Source organism: Micrasema longulum, unplaced genomic scaffold (genome assembly GCF_059751315.1).
Source record: "Micrasema longulum isolate JH-2025_06_02 unplaced genomic scaffold, ASM5975131v1 h1tg000367l, whole genome shotgun sequence".
NCBI classification, from domain to species: Eukaryota; Metazoa; Arthropoda; class Insecta; order Trichoptera; family Brachycentridae; genus Micrasema; species Micrasema longulum.
The window spans coordinates 24697-47540 of NW_028277568.1; the positions used below are offsets into that span (position 1 = coordinate 24697).

Consider the following 22844-nt stretch of genomic DNA (forward strand, 5'->3'; position numbering starts at 1 on the left):
ACAGCTCACATCAATAATTTGATTAGCAAAATAGCAACATCATCGAGTCTTTTTTCAAAAATCTAAAATTTTGTACTGATTAGGGTTAAAACAAATCTTATGTATGAAGCCTATGTCAAATCTAAAATATGTTATATGCAACAACTATGGGGAACAGAAAACCAAAATGACATAAACAGACTACAACGACAGCAAAATAAAATATTGAAGCTAGTATATGACCTTCCTTATCTAACGCCAACTAAAGAACTCTTTAAAAAAACTAGACAATTAAATATGAATGAACTTTTCCAACAAGAATCTTTAAAATTTATTCATAAGTTAGCCACTGATATCATTGTATACAAAGAACTAAAGCTTAAAAAAAGTTGTAGTGAACATGGACATAATAAAAGAATATCAGAACAATACCACATACAACATTACAAAACAAGACAAGGACAATCGAGACTAATAAAGCAGGGACTGAAATTATACAATAAACTACCAGATAAAACTAAACAAAAGACTCAGACAAACTTGATAAAAAATGATATTTTATTTTTGTAAAATTAATGTTAAAAATCTCCTGGGTGGATAGAGTCCGAAACGATGATGTTCTCCGACGGATGGAAAAAGATAAAGAGGTACTGAAGACTATAAAGAAAAGAAAACTTGAGTACTTTGGGCATGTGATGAGAGGCGAAAAATATAAAATTTTACAAGTCATTCCACAGGGAAAGATTGAAGGGAGACGCAGTGCAGGTAGAAGGCGCATCTCTTGGCTTAAAAACTTGCGCGACTGGTTCCATTGCAGCACTCAGTCCTTGTTCAGGGCAGCTGCCAATAAAGTAAGAATCGCAATGATGATTTCCAACCTCCATCGGGGAGAGGAACCATAAGAAGAAGAAGAGGAATGTAATAATCCGTAAGGGTTAATTAATACATTTCAAATAAAATAAAATATTTAAAAAAATGAATAATCATGAATATTATCTTCATATTATGCGTACAAGTTTTAAAATAAAGAGGTCTGTCGTGTAATGCGGCGTATTCCACATGGTGACATATTCACCCAGTTTTCTATAATGTGTTTGGGAATACATGTTATTAAAAGCAATCTTTTTTGCTTGCCGAGACAGCGATGTTTTTCTATTGTGTACATTGTTTAGTATTCAATTCACAATATGTCAGCTGTTTGTCATATTTAGAAAGTAACAGATATTGATCAGCGAGACACTTTTAGAAATACCCGCCAGTAAATTTCTAGGACGTTCAATATTGGATAATGAAAGAATCCAGGAAGAAAGAGGAATGATATAATGGAACGTTCGGATTTTACTAAATGTTATTAAATATCTGTAAACAACCACTTACCGACTTTTCTATGTCTACCGTTTTCGAGACATCCCCGTTTCTCCGTCAGGATGCCAATTGCTCAAAAAACTTTCATTTTTTAAGTTAATTATCATTATCTAGTTATTCTCAACTTTACTGTGTTATATTTATATTTAGTACGTAAGATTTTCTCATGGTAATTGCTATCTTTATTTAGAAATGATACGTTTCTTTTTAACAATATTTTGAGTTTGTCCAAATTTTTGTAGACAAGGACTGGATTCAACTCCCTAGGGAGCTGTTTATATTAACATATTACAACAGAGATGAAGAACATTTAAGAAAAGGTAAATATAGAAGTCTAGACATCTACAGGGCTTATGACCTGTCAATGGCTGGTTTAAGTGGCCACTTTACACACTGTGTAACATTTACCATTCTGCCTATATTTGAACATTTATATTCCTTCAATTCTTTCATTTGTTGATGTTTGTGAAGTTAAAGAGCTGACAGGTCATAAGCCCTGTAGATGCCTAGACTTCTATACTACCCTTTCTTGAATGTTCTTCATCTCTGTTGTAATATGTTAATATAAACAGCTCCCCAGGGAGTTGAATCCAGTCCTTGTCTGCGAAAATTTAGACAAATTTAAAATATTGTTTATAAATTACCTAGTCCATGAAGAAGTATAGAAATTGAAAAAATAACATTTTCAGGCGTTGCCTAGTATGTAGGTGAAATAATTCAATTAGATGAATCTCACCTGCATAAATAAAGGTTTCAGCTCTTTAACTTCACAACCATCAACAGATGAAAGAATTGAAGGAATATAGATGTTCAAATATGGGCAGAATGGTGAATGTTACACAGTGTGTAAAGTGGTCACTTAAACCAGCCATTGACAGGTCATAAGCCCTGTAGATGCCTAGACTTCTATATTAACTTTTCTTAAATGAGTTTCTTTTTAACTTTTTGTATTATTATGCATTATTACTATTAGTATTATATGTTTACTTATTTTTGTATTATTAGTATTATATGTTTACTAAATTGTTTAGTTTTAATTATTCTATTATTTCATACTATGTACTACATGATTATTGTGCACTGCGGTGATTATTTCTGTAAATTATTATTTTTCTGTAAAACGTTCTTTGAAGCGTTGATGTATAAATAAATAAATCAACATGCAAGAAATTACACGAGCAGACAGCTCAATAATATTTGAAGCTCAATAATAATTGTGAAGACATCACAATAATATTTTCTCCGAATTCGCAAATCACCTAATCAATTTTAATCATGACTTTAATAAAAATATAGGTGTTAAAATCTGACGTACAAATAATAAAGGGTATAAGTAAATATGTAAATATTTCACATTAGGAAAGCTTTATAAAATAAAGTTCTTTAGATCAATAATGAAACAACTTTTCAATATAGCCCATAATACGATGTTCCATTATAATAGTCACCTATTGAACTCGGCGGCCTCGTGGTGTAATGATCAGAGAGATTGCCTACCATGCAAGAGGTCTCGGGTTCGAATCCCGACATGGTTAGTATGAAATATTTATTTAAAATGGTGTTTTCACACAATAATATTTCATAGTCCCTGGACTGGTACCTGAATCTTACTGATCATCTTACCTTCATGTAACAAAAATGTTCAAGATACGTTGCGATTGGTTTACCAATGCTGTGCCCGATCCACCATTAGATGCGGAAAGGAAATTATGATGATTAAACTTACGCCCCTCCCTCTTTTTCCAACTATTTATCTTACAACAAAATATTTTCATAACCTAATAAATGCATGTAAGGGTTGCCAATTAAAATCCATGGCATGTTGGTTTTATGTTTTTATGCAACCATTATGGTAAAGGTTAATTGTGGGTTTTGCATGACGGTTTAATTGGTGTCCTGACGAAGAGACAGGTACCTCGAAACCGGTACACATATTGTAGAAAAGTCGGTTAGTGGTTTTTTACAAATATTTAATAACATTTAGTAAGCATGGCGCCGTGGCGAAGTAGGTAAGACGGCCAACTGTGAAACTGGCGTCGCGGGTTCGATTCCCGCCAGTTGCAAGAAAATAAATCCAAGAAATATTGTTTTCTCAATTGGTCTAGGTGTTGTGGTGTATTTTTCATTGTCTTCTCTCCTCTATCCCACTTGCTGACAAGCCTCTATATAGTGGCTTAACTGGTTATTCCTTTAAACAATAAAAAATAATGTTATTTACGGCTCTAAACTAGCAAAAAGTACGAAAGCCTTTTTTTATTGTGCCATTAAAATATATATATATACATGGTAAATAAACATGAGATAAAAACAATAATTTTCTGAGGTTAAAATATACTTAAAAATTTTGTAGAAGTAAAATATTATTACTTTTTGATCGGCAGATTACGTCTCCCGAAATATGTAGGTATACATATATTAACAAATAACAACAGAAATGGAGAACATTTTAGAGAAGCGAATATAGAAGACTGGGCATGTAAAGGGCTTATGACCTGTAATGAGGAACTTCAGCCCTACGGGAAATTGGATACAAAAAATGTTTTCTTACGCGGAGTACAAATAAGAGCATTAAATTGTACGGCAAAGTTTCTTGAAAATGTACAGAAAAAATAATAAAAAATAATTTGATAAAAACGCACTACTTTAAATGACGTCACTGGTTCATGTGAATCAACCTATGATCTGAGAGCTATGGCAGATTTCCGGTCTGCTTGTCGCTTCTGGACCAATAGGAAGAACTGAATGAGAATAAGCGGAAATGAACCTCTGACGTCACACGCGGAGTTATTTCAGAAATACAAAACTTTAAAAAATCGTAGCGCCGATAATACTATATGTAAAAATTAAAAAACAAAAAAATTGACTTAGTTTAACAGTCTATTAACAAATAAAAAAAATGAAAAAAACCACTGAACTTCCTCATTGGCTGGTTTCAGAGGCCATTTTACACACGCGTCGAGCAAATCGCTATTTTTGCAAGGTCCTGCCCGTTCATCTCTGTGACAATGTCACGGAACAATGTTTTGCCCTACAGATTGCTGTTTCCACGTGGACAAAGGTCGGTCCTCGGCCGAACAAATCACGCATTGTTCACGTATAAACAGACTTTAATACTTGCATATAGAGAACCAATTAATGGGTTGCTGAACTAAGCGAATGGGTTCAAAAATAAACGACCCATAATTAGTATTTAATAATGAGAACTTTAGTGAAATGAATTCTTCTACTTTGTTTGTTTACCGATTATCCATTTTAGTAATTTCAAGTCGTTTAATTGCTAATTTAGCAGATATGAAAACCTTGCAAAGTCAAAATAGAGTTGCATATTTGTCATGTTTTTGTTCAGCGGCCGATAATGCCATGTATTTTTGTGCCTGTCTCATAAATTATGTATGCATTTTAATGGAATGTGGAAAACTAACTGAAGTGTTTGACATGTGTGCGGGGTATAGAATTAAGAATAGTCCAGATACCGCATACGCGCATCAAACAGAAGGCAACTTAACTGCTCTTAAACGAGTAGTTTTTTGTTTTGACCCATTAACTTCTTTGTAGACGTCGCTCAGTACGCAACTCCCGATTTGAATTCAACGATGCCGCGTTGTATCGTTTTAAAGTGTTGAAATACTGCTGGGATCTTTAAGAAACGGGATGGGATCACATTTCATGTGCAAGTAGCAAATGCATTAATTAAATTGAATTATTTTTCCATCTATCAGATTCTCAAAGAAAACAAAATTGACATTTCGTTAGAGTTGCCAGGGTAATAAATGTTTTAACCCTACTTTGCCCATCTAATGAGAGAACTAATGAAAATCGGACCTCGGATTAAACAATGCCGTGGTAGACATTTGACCGACTTTATCTTTAAAACATCAAATATTATTTAACATGATATAAAAATATCCGTTTAATGTAAAATAAAATTTGTTTTGTATTTTAAGTTCAAAATTCATTAGTTCAATTACTCTTATTAAATGAACCTTTACTTATTTACTCTGTTGTGTCAATAAATGTTTCCGCGTGAACAATAAAAATCTAGCCAGGATTCTGGTTTTGTTTCAAACACAGAACTGTATTATTTATCCGCCCAGAAACAGACTTAAATAAATGAATACGTAAAAACGAAAAAAAAATCGAAAGGGGATTTTTTTATGTAAAAAACGTATGGTATGTGAATATAATGATCAGCACATTTATCTACTATGCAAGAAATCCCGGGTTCGATTACCGACATGGTTGACACGAAATATTGATTTAAAAATGTGTTTTTATATTAGAATATTTCATTCATTTCAGTTCCTAGACTGGTGCCTGAAGCGCAAGACTGATCATCTTACCCTAATATAACAACAAATAATCGCAATATGCTACGATCGGTGTACCATTACGAGTGGAAAGGGAATGATGATGATGATAGTACGTGCATTTTTTATTTCTTTCTTTACAATTTATTTTGATATTTTATTCACAGATCCTGTTGTTGTTAGCGTCTCAATATGCACTTTAGTCCCAAGAAGATCGCCACTAAGGCCCTCCCCATCTTGGGGTGGGGGAAGGAGTACGGTGCTGGGGTGGCCGTGGCGGACCTCGTTGCGGGGGTCACAGTGGCTCTCACCCTCATACCGCAGTCCCTGGCTTACGCCTCCCTGGCAGGCTTGGACCCCCAGGTATTTTCTTCCATTTCATTCTAATTTTATTTCATTTCGTACTGTTGTTATCCATTCCACTTCAATCCATATAATTTCATCCCATTTTTTGTTCACCTTCATTCCATTGTATTCTACTCTATTCCATTTGTTCCATTATATTTACTTTATTCAATTCCATTCCATCGTATTCCTCTTATTTACATAAAACGTATACATAATATAAAAATAAAATAAACTTAAATTGTAAATATAAGTATCTGTACATTTTCCACAGTAAATGATATAAAATATGAACAGCCAGTATTAAAATAAAATGAATAATGATAAAATTTTCAGGATGCCATGAATAAAAAATATATATTAATATCATACCTAAGCATATTAATTTATCACTAATACAACAGCAACATTCAAGTAGTAAAATTAAACAAACAAATAAAATGAATAACGGAACGGAATTTTAAAAAATTAAGAAAAGACGGACGATAAATGAAATTATCCATTTTATATAGTTTTTCCTGTCATATGCCGTTGCATTTCATTCTAATTCAGTTTTTAGTAGGTATTCCATTTCATTCTTTTCTAATGCATTCTACTCTGTGCCGCTCTATTCTGCTCCATTCATTTCCATTTCAATCTATCGTTCCCCATTCCGCTCCATTTCGTTCCATTATTTTCTGTTCCATTTCAACGACAATTCAAAATATTTTTATTTATTTTTTCTTTATTAGGGCCTACTACCAAAACTTGATAACATCGGCCAAAAACAAGTTACATTTATAAACATAAGAAAAACATAAACAGACAATATACATACAAACAAAAGACAAGAAAAATATTAGTACAAGAATAACATCAAAATATCACTTGTAATAATAAACACATATCCAAACCAATAAAAATTTCAACATAAATTCGGGGGCTTAGGGTCATAAGGGCGAAACTACAAAAAATGCTGTTTTGTGTTAAGTACTAATCTGATATCCAAACAAAATATCCTGTTAGTGACAAAAATATGAAACTCATCCGATAAGTAGTTACCTAGATAAATTTGTGTGAAACTACAAATGAAGCGTTTTGTTTAAAGTCAGAAGAATAAAACACCTTTTACATCATTTTGTTAATTTACTAATGTAAGCGCAAGTTAGGGTTATATAGACGAAAGCGTAGTTTCATATTTTTGTCTTTAAAACATTTTATGCTCTATTAACTGTATTTTTTATTTTCTTTATTTGTTACCCTTAAAAGACAGTATTATTTTTTGAAAACTGTTTTATCATTTATCTCAAAACTGTGTTTTTGTAGTTTCGCCCTTATGACCCTTAACCCCCGAATTGAAATAGGCACTAACAGAAAAACCCACTAAAACCTGATAGTGCCTATTTAACAGAAAATAGAAACTTACAGTAAAATTAGAAGGAAGATAGAACTTAATAACTAGAAAAATTACAACAAAATAATCAAAATATTAACAAACTTAAACTTGTATTAATGATAAATTATAACTATTAAAATAAAAATTAAAAATTAAACGTCGGAAGTAATAATGACAAAATATTTTACATAAACCTAAAAATGTAAGATAAATTTATTGTAAAAAAATAAATAATTAATTTAAACATAATTATTTCAATGACACAATTATTACAAATCATAATAGGGAACAGTTTGAACTTAAAAAAATATAAACAGAATTGATCAATAAACAATTTATACAAGAAAAAATTTGAGATAAATGAATTGGAAAGGTTATAAAAAACATAAGTAAAATATCAAATAATTTTTTCCTCACAGTCATAAAAGGACATGTAAAAAAATATGATTAAGATCTCCAATGCCTCCACATTCGCAGGCATTGGAGTCTAAAATTTTAATTTTAAAAAGATGGGACGGAGTGCAACAGTGGCCAGATCTGATACGGCAAAAAGTTACAATCCAAGACCTATTGAGTAAATGTAAATGTTTGTTTGTGTTTTTGTTTGTTTTAATGTTTTAAAATATGCTTTTATTGAAATTGGTTTGTTGCAATCTTACGTCAATGTTCCTTTAAATTTAACAGTGACCAACCGTCATTCGTTAAGGTTTCGTTAGGTACCTCCCTATCAGAGATTCATATTTTATCTTTGTACACGTACCTAAACTCCGACGACGTGAAACAATCTAAACAAGTAATCTAAGAACTACTCTAGGAAATAGAATAGAAACTGTTTTTTAAAGTAAAAATAACTTAACGATGTACACACCGGTATAATTATTCACAATAATTGTACCCGCCTTGGATTGTGTTACGAGCATGGGAATCCTATTTGTAAATAATCGTAGGTGGCAGATGTATGAATGCAAGAACGGTTATTATTATTGTTTTCATATGGCAAAGAACAGTACAGGCAAACCTTCTATAACACGGTCTCTAAAAACACGGTTTTGCTCTAACACTATTACAATTTTGCGGAAACTCTCCTACAACACGGCCTCTCACAACACGGTTTGTTTAAGATTTGGCCATCCTAACATTCTAATAAAGTTTCTACCAAATGAAAACTCGTTGATCCAGCCATTGGATAAAGAAATTATTCTTATAACTTTAAAAGTTATCAAATCAGAAGATCGTTACAATGGATTTTGAATTTAACTGAATCGAGATCAACGTGAAAGTTCAGTGCTACGGCAAATAGGGTAAAAAGCATTTTCGTAGGCGCGGTAAAAATAAGAGCATTAAATTGTACTCTGAAGTTTAGTTTCTTGAAAATAAATTTAAAAAATAACAAAAATGATTAGAATAAAAACGAATTTCTTTGAACGACGTCGTAGTTTGAGTCGTTTATTGAATAATTTTATTACACTATAGCAGTGGTAGCGCTGATCCGATGGTTCTTATTGGTGATGAAACGGATAGTGTTTTGGCCGTATACCGGATATCCGGCAAACCCCTAAGCCGGTTAGCCGAATATATCCTGCTTATTGTCTAATAAAACATTAAAAACACCCGGGACACTAATTTCTCATATAATTAAAAACAAAATTTTTAATCCATAAAATAAAAGGCGGTTAAAACATTTTCATGATATTTTTAATCAGCTTTTATCGATCAATGAGTTGCATATCGATTATAAGTTTATAATTTAAATAATTAATTTGTACCTTGTATTTTTTTCTTTATTTGAGGGTCAAATTCTTTTTCTGGGGTGTATATACTGAAAACTGATGAACGTTTTGATTTCTTAAAATCTGATTTCCAAATACTAAGGGTTACTTCCCTTTTCTCAAGCACGGTCGATAATAATAAACCAATTTAGTGGCATTGATTTCATGAAATTTTGGCAGTTACCCGGCCGGATATTGAGCTGCTATCCGATATCCGGGCGGATAATAGAATTAGGTCGGATACCGGATAGTTACCGAATATCTTTTTCATCTCAATGAACAATGAAGAACTTGTTTGCGATAGATCATATGTGGTGTTAATGATAACTCGAGTTGTTAATTTTTATTTGTGATTTACTTTGCATATTTTCTTCTAGTCTTTTTAACCATTTCCAGTATGGTCTGTACTCCTCATTCGCGGGTAGCTTGGTGTACATCTTGTTTGGCACTATCGGCCCCACTGCCCTCCTCTCTCTCCTGACATTCACCTACACCCACGGTACGAGTCCTGACTTCGCAGTTCTGCTCTGCTTCCTCGGGGGCTTTGTCCAGCTCCTAGTTGGATTCTCCAGGCTTGGTAATTAAAACTTTAAAAGATTTTCTTTTGTAAAAAATATTTTTTTGCATTCTTACGACTGACCAAATATCGTCGCGTCGAGAAAAATCACTATGAATGTTTTACTCGACAAAAGTTTGTTTAACATATTTTGTACAAATACTTATGAAACCGTTTTAGTTTTATTAACTCTTAGTGGTAAACAATTCCTATGCACTCGGTGATGTAACATCGTGTTACCAAGCAAAAGACGGAATATTCTTAAGTTTAGACATTAAAAAAAATGGAGACATGCTGTTTAATAATTCCTTTTTCATGATTTATTAAAATAAATATACAATTTTGCCCTGTTATTGCAAAACAAATTATTTCACAAAAGTCAACAGATAAAATAGTTGAGAAAATGTGAATGTTTAATCAAAGGGAAAATAGAGAATTTTTTTATTTTTTTATTTTCTTTTATTCAGGAAACATACAGTACAGTTACAAAGTTTAATATTTTACACAATTGGACTTAATTCTAATGGACCAGTGAAGTTTCCATATTAAAAAGCAATTAAATCTAATGTTAATTATGAAAGTATAAAAAAGAGAAGGAAAAAGAAAACATAAATGAAAGTTTTTAAAAATTTAAATTTAAGTGAAAAAAATATATTTTAAGGTTTGTAGTTTGTAGTGAGTATTCACAAATGGAAATAATATTATTAAGAATGTTGTACAGTGCGTAAAGTGGCTACTTAAATTAGCCAATGACAGGTCATAAGCCCTGTGAATGCCTAGACTTCTATATTCCCTTATATAAATTGTTCTTCAAATCTTTTGTAGTAATTTGGAGTTTGCATCCGTTGTGTGGAGCCCACAACACATAACAAACATCGAAAGGATTGAAAATGTTCAACGAAAAATTTTTAAATACCTAGATTATAAAAACAATAAAACGCTTTGTACTTACAGACAATCTGCCAAACAAAATGGATTTTTTACCCTTGAAAATAGACGCACTGTATCGGAATTATGCTATTTACATAAATGATTAAATAATAAAGTAGACTCTTTTAACCTACTCTCCAAAATTAATCTTAATGTCTCCTTTCAAGTGACAAGAAATAAGTATTTATTCCATCTGCCAGTCTGTAGCACTAACTATGCACATCAGTCTTTCCTCTATCGTTCTTGCTCTAACTATAATGTTTTTTTTATCATCTATTTATATATTTTACATGCCCCTTAATTTATTTTTAAATAAATAAAGACTTATTATTTCTGGCTGCGATACGATCCCACTTACTATTTAATGATGCTCACACTCACACACACCTGAACACTTACTCCCACACTAATACACATAAACACACATCTACACTTACTCTCATACAAAGACACATAAATACATCCTTTTGTTGTAAACACAATTTGATAATATGGATTATTTTTATTTAGAAACTTCGCTGGTCTGCCTTTAAACCGTATTTTAAAAAAAATGATATTATTTCATTGTCGACTGTTTGTTTCTTAAAAATAAATAAAACATTTCAATAAATGTACTAAATATGGTCCGTGGTTCGAACCCCACTCAACTTTAACTTGATTTCCATTGTCTGACAGTAAGTTATTTACAACTCGTTGAAAATAGACCCAAAATCGAAATATTTGGGTTAATCATAAGAACGCTAATTCCTTTATATCTATTTTTTTAAAATAAAAAACAACTCACAGACTTTTTATGTCTACCGGATTTGAGAAGTACCTGCCGCTTCGTCAGGACACTAATTATACTAACATAAAAATCCCACCATACACCTTCACCTTAATAAATTCACGGAAATATACCACCAACTTGCTGATGAGACTCATTATATTAGAAGCTAACACCAACCTGCACTGATATTTTTTTTAAACTGACGGAATGAGGAAGGGAGGAAAGTATTAAAATTTACTAGGCGACCATTGCAATGTAATATCGTATAATAGGGTGACCATTAAACTTAATATCATATAATGTGTTATATTAAAAAAATATATATATTTAAATTTACACTCCTCCCTCCCCCCCCCCTTCCCCCACCACCCTTACTCTGCCTTATTTTCAATTATTTTTTCCAGAAAACGAAACTTTTTTTAATTATAATTATATAATTATTCCATCAGTGTGCTGGTTTTGTATTTTTTTGCAACTACTATTGTAAAGGTGTTTAGTGTGATTTGCATGTTATTGTATCTAGTGTCCTGACGAAGAGACGGGTATGTCTCGAAACCGGTAAACATAGAAAAGACAGTAATTATTTAAATAAATTTCAGGTTTCCTCGTTGACTTTGTCTCCATACCCGTGGTGTCCGGCTTCACGTCAGCTGCGTCCCTCATTATCGCGTGCTCCCAGTTGAAGGGACTCCTTGGCCTCTCCTTCAAGGCGGAAACCTTCCTGGAGATCTGGAAGGCCATAGCGGACCATATATACGAGGTCCGACTAGGAGACACGGTTCTCAGTGTAATTTGTTGCATCGTTCTACTGGGAATGAGGGTAATTTGTTTATTAAATATATACGCTCAGAGGGCTTTAAAATGACAAATACAAAATTAAAATTCAAGCGTTTCATGGTTATAACAAGTCAATATGTAGGTCTAGTAAATATGTATCTAATAAACAGTTTTTTATTTATTTTTATAACAATCGAATTACATTATGTTTTGCGAGATTGGCCCATCAACATCAAGCATTTATACAATCTATTATAAAAAATATATATTACTACCTTTATGAATTTTTTGGCAGCTGCTTGTGGAAGCATTTAAAATCTCTATACACCCACGAGCGTTGAGCTGAAAGGGCTTTTTCTGCTGCCGGCTATTTAGCCTCTTATATACGTAAAAGTTTGGCAAATGATACAATGGACTGCAATGGACATACTAAGTTTTCTCCGAAACACTTGTTATAATAATAATAATATATTTCGACAGCTTTTATAGCGCCATTTTCGTGAGTAATCACTTCAAGGGCGCTGTACATTATACTTAATTAAAAAAATAAAGTCTATCGATAGGTTAATTCTTAATTACTATTTACATATTATTATTATTCTTATTCTTAATGGTCAGTGCTATGCAAGCTCCTGACGTCACTGCGACCTGTAAAGATCTATTTTGACGGGTCCCCGTGAATAGTTCTTGCCTTCCAAGCACAGGTTTAAAAAGAGCCTGGCTATTGTGTGGAAGGCGAGAGTTAACATTTTGCTAAATCTCCCCAACCAAGCCCAGATCCGGCTATTAGGTAGGGGAAAAGCTCTCTAACATCCTCAAATTTAACCTGTGGTCCCCCGAGGATGAGTCACATTCACATAGAATGTGTTTAGCTGTTTCCTCATCTGCACTGTAGAATCTACATCTAGAAGTTTCGGAAAGGTTCATTCTAGCAAGGTGTTTGTTTAATCTGCAGTGTCCCATAAGGGCTTTAGTAAAAACCCTCACTCGATTTCGGCTGAGCTTCATTAGATCAAAAGCAAAACTTTACGATTACCCTTTTATCAGTTTCTTTGCATGGTGCTGACCAGCTACTTTTTACAAGAGCATTACGCTCTGCTTCCTGGCCCAAACTTTTATATAAGTTATGTATTAAATTATTACGTAAAGTAATGGATATTACTTACTATTTACTTACAGTTATGTTTGTACTGCAGGCCTTACGTAGCACTTTTCAAGTCAGGAAACGATTTCACAAATAATCAAGTTTTTTTTTTAAGCGATTCCTTTGCACAATTTCGAATTTCTGGAGGTAGAGTGTTCCCTGCCAAAGGTCCGGCTATTGCAAAAGCCCTATCGCCAAATTTGGTTGCGTAAATGAGGTTGTATCACCTTCCCTACAGCAGAACAAGTAGCTGAGTGGAGAGTTAGGGGCCTATTTGTCAGCTCATCCAGAACCCAGGGGCCGTGTTATGCCGTTGCTATAGATTACTCGCAGTGTGCATTATACAATTTTGGAACCACAAAATATGACTTGTAGGAGAAATTTTGTTTAGGCTGTAATAGCAGTTGACATTAAGCATTTTTTAAATTTATACTTTGTATGAGTGAGTAATTTCCGTAAGGCCTATCACTGATTATCTTTCCATAATGTAATAAATTTTCATTTGCGCTGGTATATCAAAGTAGTGCCTTGTGCATCGCTTAGTGCGGTAAGAGTAAAAAAAAGAAGATGTATTAATTGCATAGTTTGATCCGCTCATTGCTAATTTGTGGATGAATACCATAACATTGGGGAAGTTCAGTGTTACGGCAAACTGTATATATTTTTTTTCTCGTACGCTGTACAAATCATAGCATTTTTTAATTATTTGGCGAAGTTTCTCTAAAATGTAAAAAAAAAAAATAACTTCTTTGATCTACGTCACAAGTTCATTCAAATCAATTAATGATAAAGTGCTGCGATAGATTTTCGGTTTCCGAGAAGCCAACTCACCAATCAGCAGAACTCGCCGAAGAGAACTTGTGATGTCACACGCGGATTAATTTCATAATTACACAACATTAAAACATCATAGTGATGATAATACGATAGGTACAATTTTTTTTTTTTACTAAACTTGAAAGTCTATGAACGAATAAACTAATATTAAAAAATCACTGAATTTCCTGATTGCCCTCTAGTTTTATTTTGTTTTTCGTTTCTTTAAAAGAAAAAATACACAAATTGAGAAACGTTGTTTTTTTTGTAATGGTAGTCAAATTTCGTACTTTTTTCTTTTAAAAAGCGCCATCTATATTTATTTGCCATTATCTATGACATTTGATAAAATATCTATGGATAGATATTAAATTGAAAAGTTACAGCTCCATAGAGGCCGCTATATTATGTAAATTATTTTACTTATTAGAATCTTTCATTTTTATTTTAGCAATTAAAAGAGATACAAATACGACCAAAGAAAGGCGAAGAACTAACGAAAAAACAAAGTATTATAAAGAACACACTCTGGTTCACATCTGTTGGGAGAAACGCAGCTGTTGTCATTGGGTGCACAGTTCTTGCTTTCATACTGGACTACAATGATTTACATTTCTTCAGACTTACAGGTGAACTTATATATGTATATTATATTTTAGAAGCATTGGGTTAGGCACTGACTCGCAAGGAGAGATTTGACAACAGGTGTGGATAAAAGCATTATGTGACAAAAGCAAAAAGCAGAGGTATCTGGGGCTGAAGTTTTGAACCCCAGTTTATTGATAATATAAGACCGTCATTCGCTCTCAAAATTGGTTTTCTGTTACTTTTTTATGGAGCAGGTGGTTTTATATGAACGGACTGTAATGTAATCGTCATCTATGTATAAAAAGTGCTTTTTTTTAAATTTTGCAATCCAGTGCCTTCTATTAATAACAAGATTTATGACACTGTAACAACCATAAGACTCGACCTCAGTAAATAATTCACCACAAAATTTCAACAAAAATAAATGTAACCTAATTCATAAACCTCGCGGTGTAATGGTCAGCGCGTTAGCCTACCATGAAAGAGGTCTCGGGTTTGATTCCCGGCATAGTTAATATGAAATATTTATTTCAAAGGATGTTTTCACACTAGAATATTTCATAGTCCCTGGACTGGAAACCTGGAGCGTAAGACTGATCATCTTACCTTCATGTAACTAAAAATTGATCAAGAAAAGCTGCGATTGGTGTAACAATGCAGTGCACTATGCACCATTAGGTGCAGAAAGGGAATGATGAAAATGAATTCATAAACCAAATAAAAAATAAATAATAGACACGAAGAGCTGAAATGGTCTCATATTGACGCCTTGTGCACGATCTTCGGCTCTTAAATAGACAAATCATCGCTTTAGTTTGTTTTAACAGACCATTTTTAATGAAATTGAGTTAAGTGTTCAGAAGTTCAGAGAAAGCGTTTGTTTATAAAATGAAAAAATGAAAAAAATAAATTAAATATCTTAATCGTCGGCTTCTTTACTCTGGAGTGTGTAAAAGGAATTCCACTGTTCTGGTTCTCTAGAAGTACCTATTTAATGCTGTCTTCGTTAAGTATTTTTTACAATTTGTACTTTATTGGATTCTAGGTAAAATAGTGTCTGGGTTACCGAGGTTCGGACCTCCCAACTTTAATGCAACCGTTGGGAATGAGACATATACATTCAGCGAGATAGCCCAACACTTGGGCTCTGGAATACTTGTAGTCCCTCTCATTGGAATCATCGCTAATGTTGCCATTGCCAAGGCTTTCTGTGAGTATTATTTGACCACCTGATTTACTGCTACCAAATTACCCGGTTAACAAATAAGTAAATGAAAGAGAACTGGCAGAGGTAGGATGAAAGAAGAGTAACATGGTTTAAATGCGATCTTTTAGACGAATGTGTTAGGAGTCAATGTATGACAGGGTTACGAATGATGAAATCAGGAGAGAGTGCAAATCTGAGACAGGTATAATTGATAAGATTAAAAAAGGGTCACTGAGATAGTTGGTCACATAGAATGAATGGATGATGAAAGAATGATATACGCCGAGAATGAGCAGTAACATAGGATGAAGATGACCAAGTGAGACGTGGCATGACCAGATGAACCAAAATTTTAAGTCTGGTCATGTCAAAAGCAGACACAACTGAAGGGTATATACTACAAGATGTACGAATGTAGAAGAAGCTAAAAATGTATGTCAGGATAAACGTGCTTGGCGGTCCATCATCTCTGCGTACCCCTATGGAAAATGGTGTGATGGTAGTGGTAGTAGATACAGGTGTGAGTTATCTGACTGAATTATTTCCCTTACTTACTAGGAAACGCCTAAAAATATTGTTTAATTTTGGTATTTCTTCATGGACCAGTTGGTTTATTCAACAATGTTATAGTTCCTCTAAATTTTCGCCGGCCTCGTGGTGTAATGGTCAGCGCATTTGCCTACCATGCAAGAGGTCTCGGGTTCGATTCCCGACATGGTTGATATGAAATATTATTTAAAATGTTGTTTTTACACTAGAATATTTCATAGTTCATAGACTGGTATCTGAAGCGTAAGACTGATTACCTTACCTTCATTTAACAAAAATGATCAAGAGACGCTGCGATTGTTGTACCAATGTAGTGTCCTATGCACTATTAGGTGCGCAAAGGGAATGATGCTGATGAAATTTTTGTAGACAAGGACTAGAAGGAAAAAAATAAATACTTGAGTTCTTATTAATTTACTCAAAAACTAACATTTCCTGACTTCTGACTCTAACTTGTGCTGGAAAAATCGTAATCGAGTTGTGTAAGAGTGGGCTTTGAACCTCGGACCTTTGGCCCGTGAGTCCACAATACTATCACAGGACCACAACCCGGTTCAATGAATTATTAGTCATCTTAATATATCCCTAGGCGGTTAAATCATGTCCAGGAAAACTAGGACAAACTCAAAATATTGTTAGTATTGAATTGATTATCATAATGCCAAACCATTCTATCACTGATATCTGCAAACAAACGACCAAACTTTATACGTATTGTGAAATGTATAACTTTGGCCCTCAGAGTAATAATGCGCTCCCGCTATAGAGCCGCTCATACGGACAAAAATCATTCTAGGATTATCAATCACAAGTTAGCTTTTGTTTACAGCAAAATAATGGGCCGTAGGTACTTAGATCGAGAATTGCAAGCGCAGCAATGAAACTGTCAATTACACGTCTGTTGTCAAATCAAAAATCAAACCAAAAATTTGCAATGCTTTTGTTCTATGCATTAGACTGAAATGGCGTCTGTACAGCTGTGGTGTCTTATTAGTCCGAAATTTGACCAGTGGAGGGACAGCTATTGAGAAGTTGTAACAAAAAAGGAAATAATACTATTTCCTTGCAAATGATTTTATTGCACATTATACAGTCAATTCAAATCTTTCATAAACTTTTCTTATTTTATTTTATTTTATTTTATTTTATTAATTTATTTTGATGGCTTTCGCCTTCGACAAAGTATAAAATAATATTGAAAAACAATTATTATAAAACAAAACACCTGAACACAGTATAAAACATATAGATACACGAAATAAAATCAGCAGAAAATAAGGAAATAAAAAGAAAAACTAAATAAGAATTTATGATATAGGAATGCAGCAAATTAACAATAAATAAAAGGTTTAAATAAAAAAGTATTGAAGTAACAGAGGCGATGCATCATAGCATAAACAGTAAAACAAATATAAAGCTTAGTACATTTTTATAATTTAGAAAAGAAGTGATTAAAAAGTAATGATTTTAATTGATATAAAGATAAATGAAATAAGTCTAAATTTCCATGTTTGTTTGCTAACATGTGGAACCGTGGAATAGGTGAGTATCAAATACTCTAGTTTAAACTATGCAAATCAACAGCAATAGATAATTATGTCTGAGATAATGTTTTCAATTAACGTATTCTAGTTTGCCTGCTAACATAAACAAAATTTGTATGTTTACTGGGTTTTCAGACACTAATAAATTAACATAAGCTTACTAAACATTCTCACGCACTGTCCATACCTTGAAAATAAAATTGTTTTTTTTATTTCTATTAAGTACATTTTGGCAGTGAGAAGATACGCTATTAAAACTAAATGGTATGTTTTATCTTAAACAGCACTAGGAAAAGTTCTGGATGCCAATCAAGAGATTATAGCCTTGGGTCTGTGTAACGTGGTGAGCTCCTTTGTTCAGTCCATTCCTGTAAATGGATCCTTCTCCCGAAGTGCTGTCAGTAACGCCTCTGGAGTCAAAACTCCCGGAGCCGGACTTTACACTGGTTGGTTTATTTTCATAACAGTTGAATATAAAACTTTTGGCGAGTACTAATGGCTTACGCTGTATTTATTTTTCAGGATTAATAGTTCTGATGACTCTAGGATTCTTAACGCCATACTTTTACTATATACCAAAGGCAACTTTGGCGTCAGTAATTATCTGTGCTGTGCTATTTATGATAGATTTAAACATAATAAAAGATTTATGGACTAACAGTAGTAAGTATTGAGTATTCTAAATTATTATTTTTTACTCCAAGTTTATTACTTTAACATTTCGTTTACATAAATATGTATTTGTTGCAAATAAGTATGATTTAAAATTATTTGTAGTTAAAAAATTTTCAATTAATAAAAAAATATTTATTTTAGAACTGGATTTGGTCTCACTATTTGGAACATTCCTTTCATGTCTATTCCTAGGCGTGGAATTTGGAATTCTAGTGGGAATTGCCATAGATATAATTTTGCTCCTATATTTTAATGCTCGACCAAGACTGAATATGGAATTAGTAATGGTATGTAATTCACATATAAAAATGATGTAAATGAAACTAAATATCGTATATGTAAGTTCAATACCGCAGACGAACCATTTGAAATGAATAATATTAAATATTTGCATATAACCACTTACCTACTTTTCTATGTCTACTGGTTTTGAGACGTACTCGTCTCTTCGTCGGGACACCAATTAAACCAACATGCAAAACCCACTATATACCTTTACTGATTGATTGATTTGGTGTTTATTTTGTAGAACTCCATATTTAAACTTATAATTAGAAATCAAACACTGATTTGAGTCTACTGAACACTTTATTTTATTTTTACAAATATAAACATATAAAAATAAAAACTTTGTGGCAATTGTTTCGCCTTATTAGGGCATTTCCAAATAATCTTCACATTCGTTGAAATTCGTTCGCTGAAAATGCCCTAATAAGGCGAAACAATTGTCACGAAGTTTTTATTTTTATATGTTTATATTTGTAAAAATAAAATAAAGTGTTCAGTAGACTCAAATCAGTGTTTGATTTCTAATTATAAGTTTATATACCTTTACTATAATTGTTGCACAAAAAAAAAAATACCAGCATGCCATACATTTTAAAAAGCAACCCTTGCACGCACTGATTAGGTTATGTGTTAGGTTAGTGGGTGTAAAGGTTCCTTATTAAAATGCATAGCATGTTGTTTTTATATTTTTTTGCAACCACTATGGTAAAGGTGTATAGCCGGTTTTGCATGATGGTTGAATTGGTGCCCTGACAAAGAGACGGGTGCGTCTTGAAACCGGTAGACATATAAAAGTCGGTAAGTGGTTATATAAAAATATTTAATAACATTTAGTAAAATGTTTGACCAAAAAGTTCACGCTTAAAATATTCATAAGATTTTTTTTTTTTTTTTTCAGGTAACTCGTTCAATTTCAAACCCTTTTTTTAGTTTTGATACTCTGTTTATCTCCTGATTGGTAGTAATATCTTTTTTCAATTGCTGGTTTCATATGTATGGCATTATAAGTTAATTTTTTTTTTAAAGTTGATTGTTTGTAATTAATACTACGCACATTTTTTTTAGATAAATCCAAATTTATTTTATACACAAGTGACACCGAGTGGGGGACTGTTTTTTCCTTCAGCAAACTATGTCCGAGAAACCATTGGAAGGGCTGGGAATGCAAAACATTCTCTGGACACTATAGACACAAAAGGGAAAAATGTATTTGTCATCAATTGTATGTATTTACAAAGAGCAGACTGGACAAGTTTACAGGTAGAACACTGAGATCTATTTAAAAATGAAAGAAATACAATTGTTTAAATAAACGAACATCGATAATTTTGTAGAAAGCTGTTTCGATGCAGTTCTTTCAGCAAGCAGAAAGGAGGATTTGCAACAAATAGTCCCTAAAATGTTCGATGTGTGTTCCTGTAGAGCAAATTAGTGATGAACAAAAGTAAGCCAAAAGCTTTGGTATATGAAAGGGGAAGTGAAGTTACTGAAAGCATAATAAATGTAAACAACGGATGTCTTGAACAAGTAGAAAACTTTGTGTATCTAGGAAGCATGTTTTCAAGAGACGGTAGATTAGAAAAAGATGTTGAAAGGAGAGGGAACGAGAGCACCAAAATAAACGGAGCACTATGCGAACCGGGTTGTAGTCCCAGGTAGTATTGTGGACTCAAGGGCCAAAGGTCTTAGGTTCAAATCCCACTCTACCTTAACACGATTTCCATTTTCCGAGCACAAGTTATTTACGACCTTTAGGAAATGGTCCAAAAATTTTAATATTTGTGGAAATAATAAGAACTCAAGGATATCTCTTTTTTTTTAAAAAAAGCACATTAAATCACGCAAAATATTTCTATCCAAGCTAGGCTGGCAGTGCACAATGGAGTTTTAGTTCCAACATTTACGTATGGAAGTGAAACATAGAACTAGCAGAGGAAGAATGAAAGCGGAGTGAATGCGGTTGCAATGCGAGCTCTTGGACAATTGTGTGGGAATTCAATGTATGACAGGAGTGCAAACCTGAGATAGGTATAATTGATAAGATTATGAAAGGGTCACTGAGATAGTTTGGTCATATAGTGAATGACGAAAGAATGGTAAAACGGATAAAGGTGTAAGTATATATGGCTAGAATGAACAGCATCAGAAAATGAAGACGACCAAAGAAGATGTGGCATGATCAGGCAAACCAAAATCTTAATTCTGGTCATGTAAAAAGCAGGCATAACCGTAAGGCATGTATTACAAGATGTGAAGTATGAATATGTAAAAAGCTAGGAATGTATGTCAGGATAGACAGGAAATGGCGTGATAGTAATAGTAGTAATAAAAGAAGTACAATACAGGTTAAATTTTATAATAACTAGTTCCTTCAAGGACCGATATTTTTTTACTATTTGGTAAAAGGACTGTAGGTTCTTGTATGCGTTCATTTGCCTACAGACATTCTAGTCATTTGATGACTGTCAAGCTGCAATAAATTTACATCGTCAAATGAATGTCACAAGTTGCTATGAACGTCAAATGTTGACTATGAGATGTCACAAATTGCTAGCAGGGCTGGTATTCCGAACGCATTTATAGCGCGCTATAACGCGTATTTGGTACGTAAAAATGCGTTATACAATGATATAATTGCATTCTGAATACCAGCCCTGATACATATCATTAGTAAACTTTTAACGATGTTTGTTTTATTTTTGCTGTTGAATATTTTAAAATACAATTAAATTTGTTCATGACAAGCAAAGATATTACCGCAACAATAATTATATATTTAAAAAAAAAAGTTTTTTGACGCAAATAAATAATTGATCTGAGATTTGAGAAATCCATTTAGACAGAAAAATAAAGAAGGTGCCTAAAAAAACACATTGGACATTTGATAAATATTGAGTGTATCTGGTGTCTGCGTGTCGTCGACAAATGACAATCATGAAAAATTTATAACAATTGTTAATGGAGAACTTTTTCGACAAAGGAATATGGAAGTCTAGGCATTACAGGGCTCACGACCTGTCGTTGGTTCCTTTATTCAAATCTAAATATTTTTTTTATTTTTTATAACTTGACTACACTCTCAAAAAGGAGATAACAATAAGATATCCCTATTATATTTATAAGTTGTTAAAAATATGTACTTGTTATTTTTTCAGGGAATTAAATCTCTGTTGATGGATTTCAAGAAAGCCAGCAAAACAATTATTTTCTTAGAATGTCGACACACATTAAAAGACATTCTTCAACGAGAAATCAAAGAAAACTTTTTATACTGTTCATCAGAAGAAGAGTTAAAACAACTTTTAAATAGTAAGTATTTATTTTAGATAGTAAATTTTTATTAAGTTGGAAATAGTCTAGAATTCGAGACAATTTTTGAGAACATTCCTGGTTTGTTACATATCCCCGCTGTAGGCCCATATAAATTTCCTCTTACTTATTGGTACATATATAGTGGAACCTCTAATTTGTCAAACCACATTAATAATATTCGATAATCATCACATTTTAATAAATATTTTTTTCTCCTTTATTTAATGGTATTTTCGATATTCTCCATCACTCCCTCTGCCGACACATGATCAGAATTTAAATTACCATTGGTTGTTCTATTTCAATTGACAGCAACTCTTGTTCTTAACATTAACCTTACGCCCTTTCTACTTCTACCACAATTTATATCGTTGCGATCGTAGAACAATGACGAATGTGCAAAAAATGCGACATTGACTTTCTTTAATGTTTGATCTTGAAAAGGTTATGTAAAGGCTTTATATTCAAGGTTTTAAATAAAAATAATATCCATAACTAATCCAATTATCAATTAATATACATTTGCACTTATCAAGTTTGAACCACTCA

General features: G+C 32.8%; 1 protein-coding gene across 2 annotated transcripts in view; it reads left to right on the forward strand.

Moving 5' to 3' along the window:
* LOC148282173 (sodium-independent sulfate anion transporter-like) overlaps window positions 1-22844 on the forward strand; it is a 40699-nt gene that overhangs the window by 15790 nt on the left and 2065 nt on the right. The window contains exons 2-11 of one of the 2 annotated variants that reach the window (XM_088225526.1): window positions 5819-6014; window positions 9537-9717; window positions 11995-12215; window positions 14584-14761; window positions 15766-15930; window positions 18305-18466; window positions 18543-18683; window positions 18837-18982; window positions 20049-20243; window positions 22139-22292. In XM_088225526.1, coding sequence (XP_088081652.1) covers window positions 5844-6014; window positions 9537-9717; window positions 11995-12215; window positions 14584-14761; window positions 15766-15930; window positions 18305-18466; window positions 18543-18683; window positions 18837-18982; window positions 20049-20243; window positions 22139-22292 — 1714 coding nt within the window. In that variant the 5' untranslated portion in view covers window positions 5819-5843. Of the gene's footprint in view, window positions 1-5643; window positions 6015-9536; window positions 9718-11994; window positions 12216-14583; window positions 14762-15765; window positions 15931-18304; window positions 18467-18542; window positions 18684-18836; window positions 18983-20048; window positions 20244-22138; window positions 22293-22844 lie in introns of both variants that reach the window. The other variant, XM_088225527.1, reaches the window with a different exon arrangement.